General features: G+C 40.3%; 5 protein-coding genes across 5 annotated transcripts; all 5 read left to right on the top strand.

The window, feature by feature from the left end:
• The first annotated feature begins 3,295 nt into the window (after positions 1–3,295).
• Positions 3,296–4,252, top strand: LOC114582137 (olfactory receptor 10A6-like). Its single transcript, XM_077918279.1, has one exon. The coding sequence runs from the start codon at positions 3,296–3,298 to the stop codon at positions 4,250–4,252; it is 957 nt and encodes a 318-aa protein (XP_077774405.1).
• A 3,724-nt stretch (positions 4,253–7,976) lies between these two features.
• LOC114582139 (olfactory receptor 10A7-like) lies at positions 7,977–8,933 on the top strand. The gene has a single exon (XM_028702933.2). The coding sequence runs from the start codon at positions 7,977–7,979 to the stop codon at positions 8,931–8,933; it is 957 nt and encodes a 318-aa protein (XP_028558766.2).
• Positions 8,934–12,808: 3,875 nt separating this feature from the next.
• On the top strand, positions 12,809–13,837 carry LOC114582140 (olfactory receptor 10A7-like). The gene has a single exon (XM_028702934.2). The coding sequence runs from the start codon at positions 12,809–12,811 to the stop codon at positions 13,835–13,837; it is 1,029 nt and encodes a 342-aa protein (XP_028558767.2).
• Positions 13,838–17,935: 4,098 nt separating this feature from the next.
• On the top strand, positions 17,936–18,907 carry LOC114582142 (olfactory receptor 10A7-like). The gene has a single exon (XM_028702935.2). It carries the CDS (start codon positions 17,936–17,938, stop codon positions 18,905–18,907), a length of 972 nt encoding a protein of 323 aa, XP_028558768.2.
• Positions 18,908–21,787: 2,880 nt separating this feature from the next.
• On the top strand, positions 21,788–22,777 carry LOC114582143 (olfactory receptor 5AR1-like). The gene has a single exon (XM_028702936.2). It carries the CDS (start codon positions 21,788–21,790, stop codon positions 22,775–22,777), a length of 990 nt encoding a protein of 329 aa, XP_028558769.2.
• The last annotated feature ends 2,551 nt before the right edge of the window (positions 22,778–25,328 follow it).

The following is a 25,328-nucleotide window of genomic DNA, read 5'->3' as shown; positions in this document are numbered from 1 at the left end:
CCTCTCACTTAGCTCAATTTCTGTGTCTGACTCCTCCCCTGTGCTCTGGTGAGTCACGTTCCTAACAATAGCAGCATTTCAAGTGAAAGGGAGAGGGCAAGCATGGGGAAAAGAATAAGGAAGAAAGAGGATATGGTCATTAATGCAGGGGGAAACTCAATAGGACATAACACAGCTGATGGTATGGGAAGCCAGAGCTGAAGGTGGATGGAGTCAGAACCAAAAGTGGTTGTTCTCTCTAGGATTGCAGGATTGTATGGATCTCTCTCTGTCACCCCATGTCTTCAAGCATATGTTCTGGTTTTTCTGGGACAGTTGATGGTATGGACATAGTTAAGATTCAGGCAGATGGAGGCTTCACCCCAACCCCTCAGAGTCCTTGAAGGGATGAAGCATATCTGCTTTAAGAGCCAATATGAAAGGAAACAATGATGACATTATTATGTAAAGACTAGGACTGTGATGGCCTGGGAATCAGATTCAGAGGCTGAACGTGAGGAATCCCAGCCTGCACAGGAGTCCCTGCCCCCAGGGCCGGCTGAGCTGGGGCTGGGGCTTGAACCTGAAGGGCCTTCACCTGTGCCGGATCCTCAGGAGCAGACACCAGCTTAATCCGCTCAGGCTCTGGAGGTGATCGAGGACCCATTGCCTGCAGGTGCACTTCTCTCAGCCCTGTCAGGGGAAGGTGAGGTTGTCTCTGGGTCCAGTAACCCTCCAGCCTCTCCGGAGCTGCAGAGGCTCAGGGCAGAGAGGCGGAGGGAACTAAGTTCTCACAGGAGGAGTGCTCGCCTTAAGGCCAGGAGAGGCAAGTCACCTGTGGGCTGGGACCGCCCTATGCCTCAGAGGAGATAAAGGCCAGTCAGCCCAGTCCCAGGTTGCGGGAGCAACATCGTTGGTAACCTGTTTCTGCCAGCACCCTGTCCTGCTCTTCCAGAGTTCCTGACCACACTCGGCTCCTTGCCTTGGACCTCGCTTCACCCTTGACAGACAGCCTCCATACCCTCGACCTAGGACCGGACTCAGACCACGCCACACGGTAACCTCCCCCCCCCCCGGGACCAGCACAAGGACTGTTCACAGCACCCTTAGCTCCAATCTAGGAGGCATCAGGTTGTCCCACTGTTAGGGTGCCATTACTGAAATTACTGGGATTTCAGTGGTGGAATTGATTGGATTTTCCAAAAAAAGTGGCTCAGCCACTTTGGGAATTTTTAATATATATATATATATTAGATAGATAGATAGATTAGATAGATATAGATATAGATATAGATATAGATATAGATATAGATATAGATATAGATATAGATGATATAGAGATAGATATAGAGATAGATATAGATAGATATAGATATAGATATAGATATAGATATAGATATAGATATAGATATAGATATAGATATAGATATAGATATAGATATAGATATAGATATAGATATAGATGATATAGATATAGATATAGTAGATATAGATATAGTAGATATAGATATAGATATAGATGATATAGATATAGAAAAAGCTCGACAATTGTGTCTGGATTTTCACTTCTTGAAATACGGCAACCCTACCCACCGTGGGTCAACCTGAGGACCATCACTCCTCCCCCTCAGTATCCATTCCTGAATAAGTTTGGGAGTGGGGCTCATGTTTAATTAACTCAAATTAAATATATAGATGGGGGAGAAATGAAGGAAGATCTTGCATGGGGGTGATGACCCACAAGGAGCAGGGGCAATTCTCTTTACCACCCTCATGCTGATATATCACTCTCTTCTGTCAACAGGTGTTGAGAGGGGAGAGAGATCCTGGGAGTGGGAAACAGCATCAGGTAGTAATGAGACTGTTCCAATATTCCGCATGAAAATAGGGACATTCTATTTGCTTTAGCCCAAAGGTAGTTATTGTAGTTGAGGGGAAAGTGCCGTACTCCCCCTGGAAAATCTTGCTTCCTTAAGTGCCTTTCCTTTTCCCATATATAAAAGGATCATTATCATAAATGTCTGGGGACACTTTCAACTTCATGATGCAGGATATAAACAATTATATATAAATAGTCACCTTATTTTGGACTAATGCAGACCTTGGTACCCATGAAACAGAACTCTTTCAAAAAGGAAGAGAGAGGTAAGCAAATCTTTGTTAAAAGAAACTCTAAAGGCTGGGGGGGGGGGAGAGAAAAAAATGGGAGCATGCTTCAAAATGTGAAAATGAAATAGTTATTTCCAGATAAAACTAGCAACATGTTTTTGATAAGATCAAAAAATAAAGATAGATCCCATTATAGATGGATTCAGGGGAGGGGACACCCTAATTTTAAAAACTTATATATTATTTAGCATGTGATCTACCACTTAGAAATATTATCTTATATGAATACTCGGAGGTTATTAAGAAGAAAAAGGATAACAACAAAGAGATGGGAAGATGGGACTTGTGAACATCAAAGCAGCAGAAATATGAGATGATTGGACCCTTTCTGAACTCGAAGCATGGGTACCCCCAACAAAAATTTAAAATTTGGCTAAATATTTGGAATTTATTGTGTATTGGTATAATTTGGAATTAATGTGATATGATTGGTTTGTTAAATGGAAATTTAATAAAAATTATTTTTTTAAAAAAGAAAAAGAAATATTATCTTATATGACTTGCAAAAAAATGTCGTGGTTTATGCTTCCTCCTAAAACAAATGCCCCTGTTCACAATTCCATCTAAACATTCTCTCTAAGCAGGGCATTCCACTATCTACCCCCTAACCATGTTCCATTTTTCTTTTCAAACTGCTGCTATACATTTCATAGCTATAAATTGTGTTCAGTACCTAGCAAGCTGTTTTGTGTTTTTGGAAGAAAATTCTTCAAGAGTTTTTTTTTTTAATACCTATTTGTACTCAAGTAACCCTCTGGATTTCTTCAAGCATGCTTCTTTCTTATTTCTCATTGCTCCCATTGGTTTACAATCCTGTTGGTGCCAGAATTTTGTGGAACAGCATCTCCTTTCTGCTCCAGCCATCATGGCCAAGGATTAGGGATAATGAAAATTATAGTCAAACAACAGTTCTCCATCACTAAGTAAAACATCTTGTTGAAAATCTGAAGCCTACTTTCTTAAGTATACTTCTTTAACATTTTGCAAGAAACATTCACAGAAACCATTAAAATGGTTAAATTAGGAATTCTTCATATAAGAATTCTACTTATCATGCAGGTAGTTTAGGTGAATGTGAGTCTCTTTCTTTCCTTTTTTCTTTGAAACAATGAAGACATGTCCTTCCCCCTCCCCAGATTCAGCACACATGGCAAAGAAAGTATGGCAAAATCAAACAAGAGTTTTTGAATTCATACTCTTGGGATTTGGGGATCTACCTAAACTGCAAGTTCTTCTTTTCCTGCCGTTCTTGGTGATCTACATGGTGACCATGGCTGGGAACCTTCTCATTGTTGTGTTGGTTGTGACCGATCGACATCTTCACACTCCCATGTACTTCTTCCTGGGAAACCTTTCCTTCTTGGAATGCTGCTATAGTTCAACAATCCTGCCTAAAATGTTGTCAAGCATCCTGGCTGGGGGGGAAGGTATATCTATAAAAGCCTGTTTTTTGCAATTTTTCATCTTTTCTTCTCTGGCTGGAACTGAATGCTACCTCCTAGCCATGATGTCTTATGACAGGTACTTAGCCATTTGTAAACCACTCGATTATGTTGTTCTTATGAATGGCAGAGTGAGCTTCCAATTATCTGTTGTGTCTTGGGCTAGTGGATTTTTTGTTGGCACAATTTTAACTTCATCAGCGTCATGGCTATCTTTCTGTGGCCCCAATGAAATTGATGATTATTTTTGTGATGTTAGCTCTAATGTAAGGTCTATTTCTTGTAGTGACACAACTTTCTTTGAACTATCAGCCTTTGTATTTACTTGTGTGTTCACATTACCTCCGTTTCTCCTCACCATATCATCCTATGGCTTCATCATAGCCACCATCCTCAGAATCCCATCCACAACTGGGAGACAAAAGGCCTTCTCCACCTGTTCCTCTCACCTCACAGTGGTTGCCTTGTATTATGGAAGTCTGATGCTTGTCTATATGCTCCCTCGGTCAAAAGACTTAAAACACATGAAGAAAGTCTCCTCTCTCTTCTATACTGTCTTGACCCCCATGATCAATCCCCTCATATATAGCCTGAGAAACACAGAAGTGAAAGAGGCCATGAAAAAGGGTTTCAGAGGGTTTATATTCTACATCACACCATGATATTAATATAAATCTGCACAGTAGATTAAATGGCCTGACAATTTACAGTACTCATAAATATACTGAAATATTTATTGTTCCTTCCTATATGTCTCTGGGGTTTTGAGCCCCTTTCAGAGCATATTTTTGCTTAGAAGTTTGTCATTTTATGGAAGAAGAACATGGACTATCACAAAGGAAGATTTAGGACAGTGAGACAGGCATTGCAACTATGATGTAGTCAATTGAGCAGAATGGAAGGTAAGAGGTGGGGTGCCAGATTTTGGCCTTGCACAGAGTGCCACTGAAATTTGAAAGACCAAGGTCTGTCCCTGACTCTTGTATACTTCTTAGGAATCCTGATGTCATTCTACTAACTTGCCTAAGATGTCTGGCCTGTATAAAATAATATGCCTATAAAGTACCACTTTAATACAGTTCTGTACATCTGTATCTGGTATCTGACCTTTGACACTCTTTCACTCTCCTATACAAACAAAATCTGGGACATGTGATGTTTGCAGCAGTGACAGTAAGTATGATACCACTGTCCCCCTCCATGCATTGATTTTTTTCCACAGGATTGTGAGCAGTTTAATTTCCAGCTTTGTAACCTTTAGCAGTGCACATAATGCAGTAAGGATTAGATTTCCTAGTTTGCCATTCGTGTCATTTCTGTAGTAACATATGTATTACAAAGTGAATGCCTTATTTCCAAATAATTTGAAAAGAAATAAATGCAGTGTGTGTGTGTTCTTTTTAGCAACCTTGCCTTAGGATTGCAACAAAACTTACCCCACTAAAAATCAATTGATTGTCCTGTTTTGTTTTTTAAAAAATGCAGTTGAGTTTATTCTCTGAATGAATTGTGTTGTGATTATCCTGACCCCAGACCCCAGAACCTTGAGTCCTGGTTCCATCTGGGCTTATTTCTCTCTGATTACCGTCCCAAGAAGTAGATACGTGAAGCAGTAGTCAGTGGCATAACCAGCATGGCGATTATGACAGCAGAAGACACCTTAGTTTCTTTCTCTCCATCTCCCGCTCTCTCTCTTACACACGCTCACACTGTAGGTTGGGGGGGGGGGGAGAAAGGGTTCATCAGGAAGACATTCTGCACAAATAAAACACTGCAGAAGCAATTATAAAGTCATCCAAATGTGAAGCATGCCACAGCACAAGGGCTATTTGTTTATGAAACAGAAATGGCTGTGAAGTGAGATGGACTCCCTTTCTTTCCAGGACTCCCTAGAAAAAAAGTTAGCAAACCTGGAGAATAATACAAATTACATCCCTAACCCTGTCTGACTGATGATTTCAGAGAAATGCACTTATTTGCAGTTTAATATTGAATATATCAAAGTGCAAGCCTGTGAACTTTGAAGTGAAACCTGACCTCACCACTGAAACCTGAAGTGGTGTCGTTAACCTATCTTCTTTCTTTCTCTATTTCAATACATCCATTTCGTAATTTGGTATTTGTCCATCTCTGTACACAACACTAACTTCAGAGATACATCTCTCTTCACCGACTACTCTGCATTTAGACTTCCTTTTATTTGTGCATTCATGTTGTTTTCTGCTCATGATCACATTGGGGCAGTTATATGTAATACTCAAATCTGCAGTTATATTCAACACTGGTTTGGGCTAGATATAAATGCCTTGTTTCGAATCCATTTATGTCCCATAGCCTTCTGAAGAAATCCTGTAACTTTTCTTAGCATGTGGGGTTTATTTATTTTTGTCCCACTTTTGTTGCATTATAGTGCAAAAGTGTCCCTCCAGAACATCAATAATACACTAGCATGGGGAAGAATGACCAATAAAGAAAAATGATATGTGTACAGCCCATTGTAAATCCACGAACACCACACTAATATTGAATCAATGCCATGTTGCCAATATACCTGCAAAAAACAAACATCCAAGAGCATGGAGAGGCTCTGTGGAAATTCACCAGCAATGGAACACTTTCTGAATTTTCCATCATGTCACCCTCTCCCTTCTTCCTGTATTTACTATTCTATAACAATAGGAAAGAACCACTTTAGGCCTAAAAAGAACCCTAATCCTTATTACTACAGCTGTGCACTACATTTGGCTGAAGTCTGCATCCTGACCAAATTGGGCAATTTTTTTTTTGGGGGGGGGGTGTGAATCTGGACTAGGGCTGAATCAGATCAAGACTGTCCTGGGCTGTCAGGGTGTCTGGGAGGAAGCCTGCAGCAGTCTTCTCCACAGCTGTTGAGTGGAGGATTCAATTCTGTGGACTTCAGGGTTTTGTTTCTCAAGGTAAATCAGGGGAAGGCTATTGGAAAGCAACACTTGAAAAGACTGAAGGAGGGACAGGAAACACTACTTCCTCGCCTGAGCAAGAGCAGGGGGTGTTTCATGCTGTGGGTGCTGCTTTGCAAAAGCCTTCCCTGCAGCCAGGCCCTGCTCTCAGCTGGGATAGATGAGGGATATGTTGCATCTCTCAACTGTATGTGTAATTAGGGCTCACCCTCACTAAGCATTAGCCACACCACAGTTGTCTCCAGGGACATATCTGGGGTTGGGCTGGTGGTCCCTGGTTTGGCCCTTGCTGGGTCAACACATTATGTGGTCCAGTGTTAGACTGGGGGGCTGTGTACAGCTCTGTTTGCTACTGAAACCTGCAATGAGGACCCAGTCGCAAGAACATTCTCACCTCCTGCAGGTTCCAGCAACTGATATTCAGACACATTGCTGTCTCCAGCTGTGGCGGTGAGGCATAGCCATCATGTCTGGTAGCCTCAATAGCCTTTTCCTCCTTGAATTTGTCTAATCCTCTTTTCAGCCATCCAAGCTGGTGGTTTTATCCCTGCCTTCTGTGAGAACAAGTTATATGCATGATAAAGAGAAATAAGATATGGAACCTGAAATTAAGTGGAACCATCTTTTTCAACAACAACAGTAATTGTCCTTGTGTCTCCCCATGTGCTCATATCCCAAAGGAAGTGGTTGAGGGAAAAGGGCTCTACTCCCCTTGGAAAAACTTGCTTCTTTAAGTGCATTTCTTCTACCCACAAGTAAAAGGCTCATTATCATAAATGTCTGGGGACACTTTTGACTTCATGATGCGGATTACAGTATAAACAATTCTATAGAGATAGTCAACTTATTGTGGATTAATGTAGGCCTTAGCATCAGTAAAACAAAAACAGAACTCTTTCGATGGGTCAGAGAGAGGTAAGAAAATTTCTGTTAGAAGAAACTCTAAATGCTGGGGGGGGGGGGGAGAGATGAAGCAGGAACACGTATTTCAAAGCCTTTTTGCAGATTGATATAAAATAGCTCTTTTTAAAAACAGTGGAAAACTTTACTTTGATAAGATAAAGCAAAATAGATCCAATTACAGATAGATCTAATCAAAATATGAAGCCATCCTTGTGAATCCAAAACCACCCTTGTGAATATGCAGTTATTGTTAGTAAGGAACCTTTTTTTCTTTACCAATGGGACTGCAGTGTGTTTTATGTATTTTTCTCTTCTAAGCAACATTAGTTGTGTGAAGTGTGAATGAGATGTGTGAATAAGACATAATAGTAATAGTAGTAGTAGTAGTAGTAGTAATAATAATGTCTGACTAGGAAATGGTCAAATAAAAAACCTATTCATTATATGGGCAAGTTACTTAAATGTGAGACTCTTTTAAGTTTACTTTAAAACAGTGAAGCCATTAACTTTACTCTCCGTGCTATTTTCTCCAGATGCAGCACACATGGCAAAGAAAGTATGGGAAAATCAAACAACTATTTCTGAATTCATACTCTTGGGATTTGGAGATCAACTTAAACTACAAATACTTCTCTTCCTACTCTTCTTATTGTGTTATTTGGTGACTATGGCTGGGAACCTCCTCATTGTTGTGCTGGTTGTGACTGATCGACATCTTCACACCCCCATGTACTTCTTCCTAGGGAACCTCTCCTTCTTGGAATCTTGCAGCAGCTCAACCATCCTGCCTAAAATGTTGTCATGCATGCTGACTGGGGGGAAAAGTATATCTGTCCAAGCCTGCTTCTTGCAGTTTTTCATCTTTTCTTGCCTGGGTGGTGCTGAATGCTACCTCCTTGCTATGATGTCTTATGACAGGTACTTGGCAATTTGTAAGCCGCTCCACTATGCTACTCTAATGAATGGCAGAGTGAGCCTCCAGTTATCCGTTGTGTCTTGGGCAAGTGGAGTTTTGGTTAGCACAAGCTTAACCTTATCACTCTCATGGTTATCCTTTTGTGGTCCCAGGGAAATTGATGATTATTTTTGTGATGTTAGCTCTAGCATACGACATATTTCTTGTAGTGACACTCATTTATTTGAACTATCAGGTTTCATATTTACCTGTATTTTCACCCTACCTCCCTTCCTCCTCACCCTAACCTCCTATATTTCCATCATAGCCACAATCCTCAGAATCCCATCCACCACTGGAAGGACAAAGGCCTTCTCCACCTGTTCCTCTCACCTCACAGTGGTTGCCTTGTATTATGGAAGTCTGATGCTTGTCTATATGCTCCCTCGGTCAAAAGACTTAAAACACATGAAGAAAGTCTTCTCTCTCTTCTATACAGTCTTGACCCCCATGGTCAATCCCCTCATATACAGCCTGAGAAACATGGAAGTGAAGAAATCCCTGAAAATGGGCTTCAGGAAGGTTCTATTCTACATTACAGCATGACATTGACACACACACATGCACACTTCATGCATATGCTCACTAAATTAAATTATGAGACAATTATGAGAATTATTTATTGCTCTTTCCTAATTGTTTTACACATAATGGATCCCTTTATCAAATGGATTTTTGCTTAGGAAATGGATATATAATGGATAGGGATTCTTACGAGAAAGGATTTAAAATAAAACTGCCAGAATCATAATGCCATCACACAAATCAATAGTGTGACTGCATTTGGAATATGCTGCATAGTTCTGGTGGCCTCGCCTTACAAAAGGTATTGTAGAGTTGGAAAAGGTTCAGAAAAATGGGCAACCGAAATGATCAAGGGGCTGGATCAACTCCTCTTAAGAACGGTTGAAGCATTTGGGAGTGTTTAGTTTTGATAAAAGGTAAGACGTGACATGATAGACATTTATAAAAGTATGCATAACATGGAGAAAGTGGATAGATAGTTTGTTTTTTATCCCCCACTCATAATTCTAGAACTCATTGCCATCCAATAAAGTTGAATGTTGGAAGACTTAGGATAGATAAAACACAGTGCTTCTTTAGTCAACCCCTAGTTAAACTATGGAACTCACTCCTGCAGGAGGCAGTGATGGTTATCAGCTTGGATGGCTATAGAAGAGAACTGAACAAATTCATGGAGGACAAGGCTTTCAATGTCTATGCTTTATCTCCATGGCAGGAGGCATCATGCTTCTGAACACCAGTTGCTGGAAACTGCAGGAGGGGCGAGAGCTGTTGTACTTGGGTCTGCTTGTGGGTTTCCCACAGGCATCTGATTAGTTGGGCTAGATGGGCCGCTGGCATGATCACACAGGCTCTTCTTATGAACAAAGTAGACACATGACAATTAATATACCTGAGATAGTCATGTTTCTAACTTTGAGATTTTGAAGAGGAAAGGAGTGTGTGTGTGTGTGTTCTGTAATAAAAAGTGTTTGTCTAAGTCCTGGTGTTTTCTGTATGTATTCTGTATTTTCTAGCAAATCTAAGAAGCAGTATCAACTTTAATTAGTTTCTCACTTTTAATTCCATATTAGCTTCTCTCTTGACTCTATATAGGTGGGCAGGCCAATGAACTGAAGCCTTTCTTTATCGTGAGATTCAACAGCAAAGTGATAGCAACAACACTCAGCACCAGGCTCCAGACTAAAAACAATTAGTCTTGTGAAACGATGGTTATTTTGCTATCGTCTAATGGCCCAAACCCTTTCCAAATGTTATGATGACTACATGTAATGGTTAATCACCCATTATCATTTATTCCATCACCTACATGCATTCAGCATAATTTCTGGAACAACCTACATTCATTAGATTTAGGCTCCATAAGTGTGACAAGTGCCCAGCTGTGCAAATGGACCAATGCACAAACACATTATACTTGTTGGGCTTTTGTTCAGAAGCTACGCTGAATGCAGTGGGTGCAAAAGCCCCACCCCATATGTCAATTTTAACATGTGTGGCAGAAAAATGTCACCAAGTTCCTTTCTTTTGACAGGGCATTTTAAAGCTGCAGAACAAGCATTTTAATAGTATTGTCCACTGTGCTATAAGATATTTTTGTCCACACTCAGAAGGAAAATGAAATGTACTTTTAATCCAATATACAGTATATCAAATTGTCAGCATTAACCTTGGGTATTTAAGTGGATTAAGAGTAAAGATATATAATTAATAAATGGGCAGAATTAATTGAAATACACAGAAACAAGAACTGAATTATAACCATCTCTTTCAAACTTGTCTTTGTGACATAATCATCATCATTATTTATACTCCACCCATCTGGCTGGGTTTCCCCAGCCATTCTGGGTGGCTTACAGCATATATAAAACATAGTGTAAAACATCAAACATTAAAAACTTCCCGATACAGGGCTGCCCTCATATGTCTTCTGAAAGTTATGTAGTTACTTCCTTGACATCTCAAGGGCAAGGGTGCCACTAGCAGTGGAGCAAGCAGATTGGGTGCCTGGGGTAGCGTGTGTGCCCAGGGGCAGAGCCAGCCACCCACAGGGTGGTGCGAGCTGGGGCAGGATGCTCCACGGGGCCTCCAAGGCGTCTGTCTGCCTCCTCCCACTCAGCCACCCTACAGCTAGGGGGGGGCACTGGGTGGACCATATGGGACAGCACGGAGTCTGCTGACACCCAAGCCACCACGTCACTCCCAGGAGAGAGACGTGGCTCAGGCACACTGCAGGCCCTCGCAGTGAGTGCCACCCGGCATTTTGTCACCCCTCTCAGTGGGTGAGACCCAGGGCAGCCCGCCTCCACTGCACCCCCATTCCTCCACCCCTGGGTGCCACTAACGAGAATCATGGAGGTTTCTGTTGTCGAGGGAACATGGGTTTACTCTTCTCTGAAACTCTTGATTCCTTTTGTTCCTTTGCTTTATCCATGCATTGATATCACTTGTTATCCGAACTGCCAAGGGACTTTTTCTACATTGCTGGGTAGATTATAAATAATAATTCTGTAGAGATCATCTCATTATGGACTGATGAATTTGCAAGCAACAAGGCAGGACTCTGTGAAAGAAGCAGCAGGGTAAGAAAGTTTCTTATAGAGGGATAGAGACAGGACATAGAGTAAGTGATTCCAAAATTTTGTGCAATCCCAGAATGCAATAGCTGTTTTCTAGGACGGTCATCATGCCATATACCTGTAAGATCTTATAACTAAGTAAGTCAGAGGAATCAGTTGAAAAGTTGATATTAAGTGGATTTTCTTCTTGCTATGAATGCTTTTTGCCATAGTTATCTGTAACAAAAAAGGGGGGAGATTACATGAACACATTATATGTAAATAGATTAAAAAATTACTTTGCAATGTGCATTGTTTAGAAAGACATTTATGTGTAATTCCCAGTGTTCTGATAGGCGCCTCATCGCTTCACTTTTTTCTAAAGTGTTTGTTGATTTTGTGTAAGTTTTTGTGACTAGATGCCACCTGCATGCAATAAAGCTGCAATTCTAACCATGTTAACTCTAAAGTATATGGGGCTTAGTCTCAGGTAAGTGGGTGTGGATTGTGGCCTTAATTTTCTTTCTACTTTCCATTAAAAAACCAATAGAATGCATAATTAATTATCATTGTTTTCAACCACTTTTGTTACCTATAGACTTTATCTTGGCTCCTTGGTTAAAGTCTAAGACTGCATTCATTTAGAGCCCATCACCCCCTCAAAACACAAAACTTGAAACTGCTTGTCAAGGGTGCTGAGAATTGTAGCTGTGTTCCAAGGATTCTTTTGAGTGTTTGTGATTCAAAAATATCATATCCCCCCCCACATGCAATAAACATAATTTAAAATGCAGTAAGCAACAATAGCAGTTGGCCTGTCATTTCTTAGGAAACGGTACAACAGCAACTTAAAGTCAGAAATAATAAGAACAAATTCATGATGTATATTAAAGTATCTAGTCCAATAAGTCTCTCCAGATGTTTCCATGGGTCTGCATGTACCGGTACTTTAAATTTATGCAATGTATGCAGTCCTCACACTATCTCCATGCTGCAAACAAGAAATTAACACAATCAATAAGTCAAAACACAAATTTGTCATACTCATTATGCAGAAAAGTAGAGTTTAACTCAAAGCCAGTCGGAGAACAGCCAAACATTTTCTACTCATATGAAAGGCTAGCTGGGAGGGATGCTGTGATGGCCTGAAATAAGCTATGTGGTGGCAGGCATTTTAAAGGCATTCATCCTGGCCTCCCCTATTGGTCAAGTTCCCAGAGCGTCAGGAGGTTCATGTGTTCCCATCTCCCTTTGCCCAAAATGAGGCGAGGAAGTGCAAAACCACTTCCACTAAAAGGATGAGTGAACAGTGTTGTGGAGAGTTTCCTCTGGTTTAAAATGTTGATTTGCAAGACAACACACCAACTTGCAGTTGTAAGTGGTGCATTCTGTTTTCTCCAGATGCAGCCCGGGACAAGCAGAGAGGGACAAAATCAAACAACTGTTTCTGAATTCATACTCTTGGGATTTGGAGATCTCCTCAATCTGCAGGTTGTTCTCTTCATGTTCTTCTTAACGATCTACTTGGCCACCATGGCTGGGAATCTCCTCATTGTTTTTTTGGTTATGGCTGTCCAACATCTCCACACTCCCATGTACTTCTTCCTAGGGAACCTCTCCTTTCTTGAATCCTGCTACAGCTCAACAATTCTGCCCAAGATGTTGACTGTACTTCTGACCGGTGAAAGAACTATATCTATAAAAGCCTGCTTCACACAATTTTTTATATTTTCTTGCTTGGGAGGTTCTGAATGCTACCTCTTGTCTGTGATGTCTTATGACAGGTACTTAGCAGTGTGCAGACCATTACATTATGCCACTCTCATGAACAGTAGGCTGTGCCTGCAGTTGGCAGCTGGATCTTGGGTAAGTGGACTCGTGGTTGGCACAGGCATAACTGTTAGGGTATCACAGTTATCCTTCTGTGGCCCCAACATCATTGATCATTACTTCTGTGATGTCATACCAGACATAAAACAGATTTCTTGCACTGACACATACTTAGTAGAATTGTCTGCCTTCATATTTGTTTGCATTTTCACCCTGCCACCCTTTGTTCTCACAATGGCCTCCTATGCTTACATCATCGCTACAATCCTCAAAATCCCATCTACCACTGGAAGACAAAAGGCCTTCTCCACCTGCTCATCTCACCTCACGGTGGTGGCCCTCTTTTATGGAACGCTGATGCTAGTTTATATGCTCCCAGGATCAAGGAAACTCAGATACACAAAGAAAATATTTTCTCTCTTCTATACAGTCCTAACTCCCATGGTCAATCCCTTGATATACAGCTTGAGAAACAAAGAGGTGAAGGAGGCATTGCAAAGAGTTATTAGGAAGTTCATAGCCTATTCAACGTTTTAGAAGTTGTAATGGAACTGGAGAATCAATTACGGTGTGAATAAATTGTATCCGTTGGATAGATGTTTCCACTTTTTCATATTTTATATCCCTGCAATTGATTTCTGCAACATGCAGACACATTTATTTCCTGCTTGTCTTCCCCCAACTGCAATCATCTATTAAAATTTATGACTAAAATGAAAACCTTATTTGCTTTTTTATTGATGGATTTATTTATGGAGAAGTGGCCCAAGGGTTAATATTTCTCTTCATTATCTTCATAGTTTAATATAGACAGAGTGCTCCAGGGTGAGGTAGTCCCTTCACTGCAGGTCAAAGGTGATTTTGTAGTTCAAAAATGGGTATCTTGAACTGTTCTTAGAATCATTTGGTAACCTGTGTGGCTGCATACAATTAGTTATATATGTTCCCACATTTCACGCCACCTAAGAGGTGTGCCACAGCATCCACTTGGAGCCAGAGGTTACAAAAGTAGGAGCATGCTCCCCCATTTAAAAAAAGGCTTCTAGCTCATGTATCAAAGAAAACTGATAAATAAGACACCAGGATAGCTTAGATGCCAAAAGTAACATAAGATCCATGAGGACAGAATCCTCAGTTTCACTCTAAATTCCACATTAGATGTTCTCTTAACTCAATATAGGTGGGCAGACCAATGAACTGAAGCCTTTCTTCATAGTTAGATGCATTATTTAAATTAAGCAAGCATCCAAAGGGCCCTGTCTCAAACCACTGACAACTACCGAAGGAGATCACATCAGCTGAGAATAATTATATAATGGAAACGGGGGGTAGTAAAATATTCCATTTTTTCCTAAACAGCTCTTTATGGTTTTTCTTTTCTTTTTCTTTTCTTTTGTTTACAGCTGTTGGGTCCCCATTTGTTTCTACAGTGTTTTGGAGTATCACATATATTACACATATATCTCTGTGTCAGACAGTGGCGTAGCGTGGGGGTGCAGGGGGGGCCGGGCGCACCGGGCGCAACATCTGGGGTTAGGGCAAATCCACAGGTTAGGGGGCGCAAATCCACGGGTTAGGGGGCGCAAATTACTTGCCTTGCCCCGGGTGCTGACAACCCACGCTACGCCACTGGTGTCAGATAATGCAAAATTTCCTTCTGAAGATATTATCCTCTGTAGACTGGTATACCTATTAACAGAATAGTCAAGGGATATTCTTTTTCTGTGTGGTTCATAAATATCCACCCCATGGAGACATTCAACATATTGTGACACTACATAGACATCGTAGCTACCAAAGCAAAACTCTGCAGAATAGTGTGGGAAGACAGAAGGGAGAAGGAATGTTAAGGACTATATCAGAATCAATTTATATACAGTATTATTGGGCTCATATACTGGGGTGATATGAGAGGTAATGACTGCAGTCCTGGAAGTAAGTTACACTGAATCAATGAAGATTAATTTCGAGCAAGATCAACCAAGTCATGAGTGTTTCTATGGAGAACAGAAGAATACAATGCAGCTTTGAGTTACAGAATAAATCCTTCTGTCATGATATAAATTCAACATTAAGGTAAAAAAAAAAAGTTTCGTATGTGGGTACTTCTCTTACACTTTCCCTGACTAACTATCTCAGTAGGGGAACCTCAAGCCTGGAGGCTAAATGCAGCCTTCCAGAGATTTCCACCTAGCCCTTAGCCTTGCTTCAAGCCATACCATCTCTCGCTAGGCTGTACATAGCTTAGAGTAAAACCAGTTGTACAAAGAAAAATGACACATCTGCTGTCCTTCCTACTTTTGCCATTTGTATGTGACACGTGGACAAAATGTGACCAGGCTGAAAGAGGTTCCCCTTCCTTGTTCTATAAGAATTTGCTTGATGTCTTTTTAAAGCCACCTAAGTAAGTGGCCGGGGACGCGGGTGGCGCTGTGGGTAAAAGCCTCAGCACCTAGGGCTTGCCGATTGAAAGGTCGGCGGTTCGAATCCCCACGGCGGGGTGCGCTACCGTTGTTCAGTCCCTGCGCCTGCCAACCTAGCAGTTCGAAAGCACTCCCGGGTGCAAGTAGATAAATAGGGACCGCTTACTAGCGGGAAGGTAAACGGCGTTTCCGTGTGCGGCTCTGGCTCGCCAGAGCAGCGATGTCACGCTGGCCACGTGACCCAGAAGTGTCTCCGGACAGCGCTGGCCCCCGGCCTCTTGAGTGAGATGGGCGCACAACCCTAGAGTCTGTCAAGACTGGCCCGCACGGGCAGTGGTACCTTTACCTTTACCTTTAAGTAAGTGGCCATCAGCATATATTCCATGAATTAATAATTTGTTTACTGCAGTGGAGCTTTTTTTTTTTTTGTCTGCCACGAATGTACTGTTAATCAATTTAATTAGATGACTCTGAATTTCAATGTTATATACATATAGATGGAAGAATCAAACTATTTTCTCTCCACATTAGTTTTGCATGTATTCAGTCATGCATCCATTCCATCCTGTTTCCATATCAATGTGCAGTTGTCAACTGCATAAAATTTCACATTTTAAAGTATTTCCCATAAAAAATGCATTTCTGGACACACTGTATCCTAAAAGACATATTTTGTACATATTTTAATTTTAGATTGTATGCATTTTGAGCCAAGATGTGTATCACAAAATTCAGAGAAATGTGAAAACTGACAAATAACTGAGTTCTAAACTGTTCATTAGTCCAAAAAGTGCCAATCAGCTTGGTTCACTTAAAAATGTGGAATTAAAAAATATCCTTAAACAAATTAGAGATAAAGTGGGGAAATATTCTGTCTATTTATTTCTCTGTACCATTCACAGTTTTTCTATACCTCCAAACTAATCCCAATTAGATAACTAAACCAGAACTTTGCAGTTTTCCTTACAATGACTGTATCATAGATTTATACATTATTATTCTAGCTGTTGTAGCTGTTGTGGTGTTACACACCACAATATAGTGATTTCTGAGTTCAGGTCCTTATTTAGTCAACCTGGTTTCACTTATGCAGAGGGAGGGATCAGCAGGCTTGTAAAAGTCTGAAGATTCGCAGAAATACAAAACAACACTGTAGGAAGGGAGTGGAGACCCTGAATGAGAAGACCTTAAACAGACCAAAAAACAAAACCCCCAAGGATGGTTAGTAGTCCAGAAATAGGACACCATGGGGGAGCGAGATGGAAATGAAATAACTTGGAGGAGTGCAGCATTCCAACCATCCATCCAACTATATATGAAAACAGCACTGCAGCATTTTGTTTCATAGTCACTTTGATTCCTAATAATTTCCCCAAACTGAACAGACCATTCACAACACTGAGTTGATGGTGTATTCCGGGCTTCTTGGACTGGAAGCCTACAAAGGGAAATTTGTTGGCAGAATTGCACATGCAACATCCATTGCTTTCTGTGTCTCTAGCAGCAGCAGTGATATAGCTGGATAAATAAGTCTACATTTGGTCTCTGTCAGTTTTACACGTGCTCCCCTATATTAATAGCCACATGAAAATTGTATTTAATATGTATTTTCAAATGTGTTTTCTCTATAAATACATATTTAAAATAGATGTTGACACACTTTTCAAATGAGTTGAACATTCAGGTAGTATGAAACCAAGTGGATTACTAAACCCCAGCAAATAAATTAGTCTGGGCTGTGTGGATCTGCTTAGGTTTTTTTTAATTCACAAAAGTTGCATTTGTCAAGCATCCCCAGGCAGCAGTTCCCTGTGCTCTTGAAGAGATAATCTATTTGATGATAAAGACTGATGTAATGAAAACAAAGAGCCTGGTTCTCTTCTATATTCATACGTTCCACTGTAAGATCCCTGCTAATATCAGCAAAGTTGGATTTTCTCACATCTGTAGTGAGGTTTCACAGGACATGTCACAGGCAGCAGATAGCAGAAGACAATCAATCAATCAATGAATCAATCAATCAATCAAAACTTTAGTTTGCGAAATACTGAAAGTTCACAGTGACTTGTCATTAACATGTTACTACTGAGTAAAGAAAAGGTCTTGATGTTCAACCTTTGGAGAGATAATAGCTTCAGAGTTTAAGGATATGAGAATGAGTCTGGTATAATGAAATAATGTTAAATATTTTGTGTTTGATTTTCTCCAGATGATGCCATTTGCAAAGAGAGAGAAGCAAAATCAAACAACTATTGCTGAGTTCATACTCTTAGGATTTGGAGACCTTAATAAATTGGAGTTTCTTCTTTTCTTACTCTTCCTAGTGATCTACTTAGTGACCATGGCTGGGAACCTCCTCATTGTTTTGTTGGTTGTGACTGATCGACATCTTCACACCCCCATGTATTTCTTTCTAGGGAACCTCTCTTTCTTGGAATGTTGCTACAGCTCAACAATCCTGCCTAGAATATTATCAAGTCTCTTGACTGGGGGAAAAAGTATATCCATAAAAGCCTGCTTCGTGCAGTTTTATATATTTGCTTGCCTCGGAGGTGCTGAATGCTACTTCCTGTCTGTGATGTCTTACGATAGGTACCTAGCTGTATGTAACCCATTGCACTATGCCAGTCTCATGAATGGTAGGTTATGTCTACAGCTGGCAGCCGTGTCTTGGGCAAGTGGAGTTTTGGTGAGCACAAGTACAACCCTTTCAGTGTCTTCATTGTCCTTCTGTGGCCCTAATGAAATTGATCATTACCTCTGTGATTTGTCCCCAGTCATCAAAGAAATTTCATGCAGCGACACATATGTTGTAGAAATGACCGCATTCATCTTTGCCTGTGCCTTCACACTGCCTCCATTTCTACTCACATTAACATCTTACATTTTCATCATCGTCACAATCCTACGAATCCCTTCCGCTACTGGGAGGCAAAAGGCCTTCTCCACTTGCTCATCCCACCTCACTGTGGTGGCTCTCTTTTATGGAACGCTGATGCTGGTCTATATGCTCCCACGGTCCAGGGATCTCAGATATGTGAAGAAAATCTTCTCTCTTTTCTATACAGTCCTGACCCCCATGGTCAATCCCCTCATATACAGCCTGAGAAATAAGGAAGTGAAGGAAGCCATGTGGAAAGGTTTTAGGAAGTTCACCAGCTTCATGACAGATCCAGTTTTTTAAGAATAAATGAAAATAGTTGTCAACTGAATGTGCATCATTTTGAACAGCGGTAAACTGAATGTGTAAGCCACCATTTTGTTCTACTTAAAAATCCACCTCAAATTTGATACAGTGTGTGTATTTAAAATGCTTGTATGTGTACTTGGAGACCTTTGGGTAACAAGAAATTAACAAGTCAAATAAATAAAGGAAGGAAGGAAGATAAAGGAACACCAACTTTGCTTTAATTGTACAATTTTAAATTGCTGTTATGTGATTGAAATGTGCCCACAAAATAGGGACAGTGGAAGTAACCTTCCCCACATGTAGCGCTCATGGGACCACTATGTATGCAGGAATTCTAGTAATGCTTAGGAATGCTTAGCTTTAATAATGTGTCCTAAAACTATTCTTTACACAATGGGAGTAATTTAAGAAAGGAATCATAACTTGAACATTAAAAAATTCAGAATTTCTCCTCTAAACAACATAAGATATTACTGGTAAATACCATGGTGATTTTTAAAAAGTGCATAAAATTAACACTGAAAAACTTTTGCAAGAATTGAACATTGTAACCCTTTGTGGAATAAGCATTATTTTTTAGGAAAATGAAGTTGTAATGCTATTCTTAAAAAAACCACAGGCGAAGGCCTGGCCAGGGCAGTCATCCTTTTATATTCCTGCTGGGATTGACAAGGCATCTGACCCTCACCTGAATGTCATAACTCTCCTGACAGGTGATTTGTTCTGCACCCACAGTGTGGAAATAAAGGATGAGATTGCCCACCAGATACCAGGCACGCTACTATTCAAAGTAGGCCCCAGTGTTTTTCTTACAATCCCCTTCTCAATGAAGTAATCAATTTTAATCTAGAATTTAAATTCTGAAAACTTTCTTATTTGTTAATTCCAGCAAGTTTCGCTGTGCCCCACTGCTTCAAATTGAGCCCCACTGGCTAGCCCTGAGTCTCATAATTTCTGGGCTTAAGTTGCCCTGCCCTTGCATAAAGTCTTGGGTTTGCAATTTTGGGAGAGGGGAGACTGCCCGCTGGGGAGCGGGTGGGCTGGTGAGGCCCCCTAGATTTAGAGGCCCTAGGCTTCAGCCTACTTAGCCTATACAGAAATCCAGCACTGCATCCATGTTCTATCCCTGGCATGTCCACTTAAAAGAATTTCAGGAAGTTTTTATGTGAAATTAAGAAAATAAATTCCCCAAAATGCACCATTTTGCATTTGTTTACAATGAACATCCTCAACAATTGGAATTCACTTTAGAATCTATATAAAATGTTTCTTCAGTTCAAAAATTGAGACTGATTCAGCAAAATAAGAAAAAGAAAAATATTTTGGGTGTACAGGCAACTCCCAATTTTGTGTGGAGATTGTTTTCCAGGTAATTGTGTGCTTGTGTGTAATTGCATGCAATTGAAACACCCTGCTCTATGCCACCCTTGTTCCACATCTACTCTGGCAACCTAAAACGGGTCGTCTGTACTGGACTCCATAATGCCCCTACAAGAAGGTATTGTCTAACTCAGATAGATGCTGGAGTTGTAATGCTGGAAATACCTCATTGAGGCTTATGACCTAGGAAAACAAGATTTGAATCCCCACGCAGTCATAAAGCTCATTGGGTGACCTTGGGCCAATCCCCGTCTCTCAGCGTAACCTATTTCACAGGGTTTTTGGGGGTACTAATGTGGAGTTGGGAAATGATGTATGCCACTTCATGTTCCTTGGAGAAAAAATTAATAATAATAATTCCTTTGTGGTTGTTGTCCATATCAGTTTTGTATTGGTGAAATCATCAGTATTTGTGGATGTTCATGAATTTTTAAATTATATTCCTATAGTAACCTTAGTACCTCAGGCTTGTACTCTGAACCCAGAAGGATAAATACTCACCCTCTATTATGCAATGGTCTGAAGAACTGAACACCCTTACTATATTTGAACGTACTTTGTTTAAACACCAACTTTGTTTGGATTCCTGTTGAGACATTTGGATGGCATGCATCAATCTGTATGTGTAAATTATGATGGATGACTTGATGCTTCTTGTATTGTTAATGTAAGTTGACACACACACCCCTTATTCCTTGTAATTTTTTTTCTTTTGCTATGCTTTTGCTGCTTTTATTTCTTTAATAAATTTGCAACAGAAACACCATTTAACAACAGGTGTAATATTTTTCTATCTCTATAATTAGCAGTGATCATTACAGTGCTTCTGCTAATTACACTGTAGAAGTATTGTAAAGGGAGTTTCTTCATTCTGCTTGTTGTAGATCAGAATGGGCTCATTTATTTAAGTAGTTCGTTTCCAACATTAGAGGATATTGTAGCACATCCAGAGACAGTGTCAGCCTTAAGTTGCTTGGTTTCAATGGGAACTGCAGGCAGCAGATTGAGTAGATTAAGGGTGATTTAAAAGAGAACATCCTACATGAAAACCAAGTTGCATGTCAACCACTAGTTTTCCAGAAAATTGCAGTACAGGGATTTTGACAGCATAGCAGCTTTTATTAAACATTTGTAATTAAGGTAAAGTGCTACTCTTTTCTCTTTTTAGTGAACTGGTTCTTTTTTTAGGGACTGGGTCCCACATGGTATGAGGGCACTGAAAGGTTGACCATAAAGCCCACAGGAAAGGCCCACTGTCCCTGGTTAAGGGGACAGATATGGGTACTAGGACTGTGTTTAAAAACAAAATGAAACAAAAGCATTGTTAGGCAGAGACATATCCTACTGTGAGGCAAATCTCTCTCTGCACTTTCTGCAGCAGTTGAAGGAGACTGATGAAATTGAGCTTCCATTGTCTTAGCTTTGTTGACTAAATTGTTGCTCCTCCTCAAAGAGATCTGATGGTTTATTTCATCCTCCCACAGAAAGAAACCTATGGGAAGAGCAGGATGGAGAAATCAAACAACTGTCACAGAATTTATCCTGCTAGGATTTGAGGATCTCCCTAAACTGCAAGGTCTTTTTTTCCTGGTATTTCTGATTATTTACTTGGTGACCCTGTGTGGGAACCTTCTCATCACCGTGCTCATTGTGACTGACCGACGCCTTCACACTCCAATGTACTTCTTCTTGGGGAATCTCTCTTGCTTGGAAATCTGCTATAGCTCAGCTGTTCTCCCAAGAATGCTGGCTAGTTTCTTGACCGGCTTGAAAGAGATTTCATTTGCAGGCTGTTTTGTGCAGTATTACGTATTTGCTTGCCTAGCGGGAACTGAATGCTATCTCCTTTCTGCAATGTCTTATGACAGGTACTTAGCCATTTGTAAACCACTGCGTTATGCAGCCCTCATGAATGGCCAGTTGTGCTTCCAGCTCTCAGCTGGGTCTTGGGTATGTGGGTTTTTGGTCAGCACCATTACAACCATTTCAATGTCATGGTTGTTCTTCTGTGGCCCCAATGAAATAGATCATTATATATGTGACTTAAAACCCATGCTAAAGCTCTCCTGCAGTGACACCTATTGGATGGAGCTCACCAATTTTGTTTTTGCCTGCACATTCACTTTGCCTCCTTTCCTGCTCACCATGACCTCATACATTTATATCATAGCCACGATCCTAAGAATCTCATCCACTACTGGAAGGAAAAAGGCATTTTCCACCTGCTCCTCTCACCTGTCAGTGGTCAGCCTGTTCTATGGAACACTCGTAATGGTCTATATGCTCCCAAAAGTCAGCATCCTAAGGCATCTTGACAAAGTGTTTTCTCTCTTTTACACTGTCCTCACTCCAATGGTCAACCCCCTCATATACAGCCTAAGGAACAAAGATGTAAATGAAGCTTTGGGGAAAATCCTTGGTAGATGCCCACCTTGCCCAATGCCTTTGAGAATCCAGTTTGGAAAACTGCAACAATTTAGTTGATAAATTAGATGTGGCTGCGATGATCTCTCATATTTAATGTTTTGCTTTTGTTTCTTGGGATAAAATGTTCTGCTGTGAGATTTGGAAAGTACGTATCAATGGGATCTGTACATGTTCCTATGAGACTAATGAGGGGCATTAGAATTGTGAGGGGGACTACCCATCGATACGGGGCCAGTGATGATCTATATAGGAACATTTGCAGCTGGTTGTTATACCTGGTTATTTAATGTAATAAAAAACCACATATCAAGCAGGACCAAATAATTCAGCCCAACATTTTTTCCAGGAATATGGGTGCGAAGGAAGCCTTTTTCTGTGGAGGCGAATACAGTACATTTTGAAGCTTAACTTGTTAATACAATACATTTTGCCAGTGAATGATACCATTTTGTCTTTACATTAAAAAGATTGTTTTCCTGTTATTGGTGGAAAGTTAATAAAGAAGAGGCGAATTCCAAACCTCATTCTATATTATTGATTGCCTGCTTTCTCCACTTCCTTGGCCCATTTAATTACTTATGAAGATTGCTTATCCCAGTGGCATGAAACCAGAGGTTTTACAGAAATTTGACAGCGTCTGTGAAATTGGCTTGTCTGCCATCTATTAAACTTCCAGAAGCTGGGGAACAATTTCGTTTTATCTCCTAAAAACATGTTAAGTGCAAATATTAATTCTGGGGGATAGATGCCAAATGTAGTTTATTTATTTCTAATTATGCATATTTATTTATTAAATTTGCATACCACCCTTCATCTGAAGATCACAGGTGGTTCACAATATAAAAATAAAAAAGGAGAAGTCAGAACAAAGGACAAAAAAGCAACAAACTAATAACCCCCTCCCAAAAACACATTTAAAAGGACATAGAATGTTAATCAGACAAAGGCAAATGCTTGGTTAAAGAGAAGCGTTTTTGCCTGACTCCTGAAGATATGTAATGAAGGTTGCAGGCAAACATCCCTGAAGAGAGCATAACACAAAAGAGAAGCCACTGCAGAAAAGACCCATTTTGTGTTGCCACCCTCTGGACCTCCTGTGCAGTAGGCACATGAAAATAATTGTCAGGTGATGGTCTCAGGGTCCAAGTTTGTTCATACAAGGAGAGGCGGTCCTTAAGGTATTGCAGTCCCGAGCCATTTAAGGCTTTATAGGTCTAAACCAGCGCTTTAAATTGGGCCTGGAAACTAATTGGCAACCAGTGCAGTTGGATCCTCAAGACTGGTGTACTATGCTCAAACTGTCTTGCCCTGGTGAGCTACCTGGCTACTAAATTCTGCACCAGATGAAGTTTCCAAACCATCTTCAGAAGCAGCCCTATGTATAATGCATTGCTGTAACCTAACCTAATTGGTTACTAGAGCATAGGCAATAGAAGTTAGGCTATCCCTGTACAGATAGGGGTGCAGCTGGGCCACCAGCCAAAGCTGACGGAAGGCATTCTGCGCCACCAAGGCCACCTGAGCCTCAAGCGACAGCACTAGATCCAGGAGTCGCGCTAAGCTGTGTATCTGCTTGTCCATTTGTGAGAGGAAGATGCCTATTTCTCAGATTCTTTTTTAAAATGTATCTTAGAATTGTTGAGACCTAGAACAAAGAGTTTTCTTCACTCATAATGTACAAATAATGATAAAGGATTGCATCTAATCTTAGTCATATGTAGGCCCATTGAAATTAACAGACATGACAACTGGTCCATCCATTTCAGTAGGACTACTATGAGTAGAATTTAATGACCAACTTATGTTTCCAATTAATTCATATAGTTTTATACTGTTTTAGTAATATTTCATTAATATGTATAAATTTGATTAATGTATTTATATTAACTAAAATATAACCCCCAGATATTTCTGCTATTCCCTAACTATCCATAACCAAATTGGACTTTAATAGCTCCATGCTGACTCTCAGTTTTTACTGGCAAAATCTCTGGTTTTGGAAAATTAACTGTAAACCAGACACCTTTCCATATCCGCAAATAAACTTATTTTATGAATCACTGAACGAGTATGAATCCCTTGAATTCCAGAATCCCATCTGATTGTTTCAGGAAACTGCTCCATAGAAGTACAATGTCTTTCTGTAGTCACAACTCAGTGGACTAATCAAAAGAATAATAATTTTGAAAATATAAAGTTGAAATTCTCTTTGGAAGTGAATCAACTTTTTGCCTAGGGTGAAATTGCCTGATTACTCCCTCTGGGATGAAACCTGCTTAGATGTTTGAGTTTTGAAACACTGGAGTCACTGTAGTCATGTTCTGTTTCATCAGGTGGAGATGTTTCTGAGCCAAGAACTGACAGAACACAGAACTTTGCTTTTAATTTCAGAAGAAGGGTAAAATGCTTCTAAGGAAATTTTCATTCCCAGATTCTTGTAGGAAGGATGAAAATCAGCTAAATGTCTTGGTTTGTAAACTATTAAATGAGGGTGGGAAAGTCAAAGCTAAAGTTTAATGCACTACTCTTAATTCCTTCACTTTAGTTAAAATAATGTGTTGGCAGTAAAATTGCTCAGTATCTAATTATTAGGTTCATGAGCATTTAC

The sequence above is a fragment of the Podarcis muralis genome, chromosome 13, assembly GCF_964188315.1.
Source record: "Podarcis muralis chromosome 13, rPodMur119.hap1.1, whole genome shotgun sequence".
Classification (NCBI taxonomy): Eukaryota; Metazoa; Chordata; class Lepidosauria; order Squamata; family Lacertidae; genus Podarcis; species Podarcis muralis.
Note: the sequence above shows the minus strand (reverse complement) of the source record. Positions and strands in the feature narration are given on the sequence as shown.

Coding starts and splice junctions, on each gene's coding strand:
- LOC114582143 (XM_028702936.2), top strand. CDS start 21,788: ATGGGAAGAGCAGGATGGAGAAATCAAACAACTGTCACAGAATTTATC.
- LOC114582139 (XM_028702933.2), top strand. CDS start 7,977: ATGGCAAAGAAAGTATGGGAAAATCAAACAACTATTTCTGAATTCATA.
- LOC114582137 (XM_077918279.1), top strand. CDS start 3,296: ATGGCAAAGAAAGTATGGCAAAATCAAACAAGAGTTTTTGAATTCATA.
- LOC114582140 (XM_028702934.2), top strand. CDS start 12,809: ATGTTGATTTGCAAGACAACACACCAACTTGCAGTTGTAAGTGGTGCA.
- LOC114582142 (XM_028702935.2), top strand. CDS start 17,936: ATGCCATTTGCAAAGAGAGAGAAGCAAAATCAAACAACTATTGCTGAG.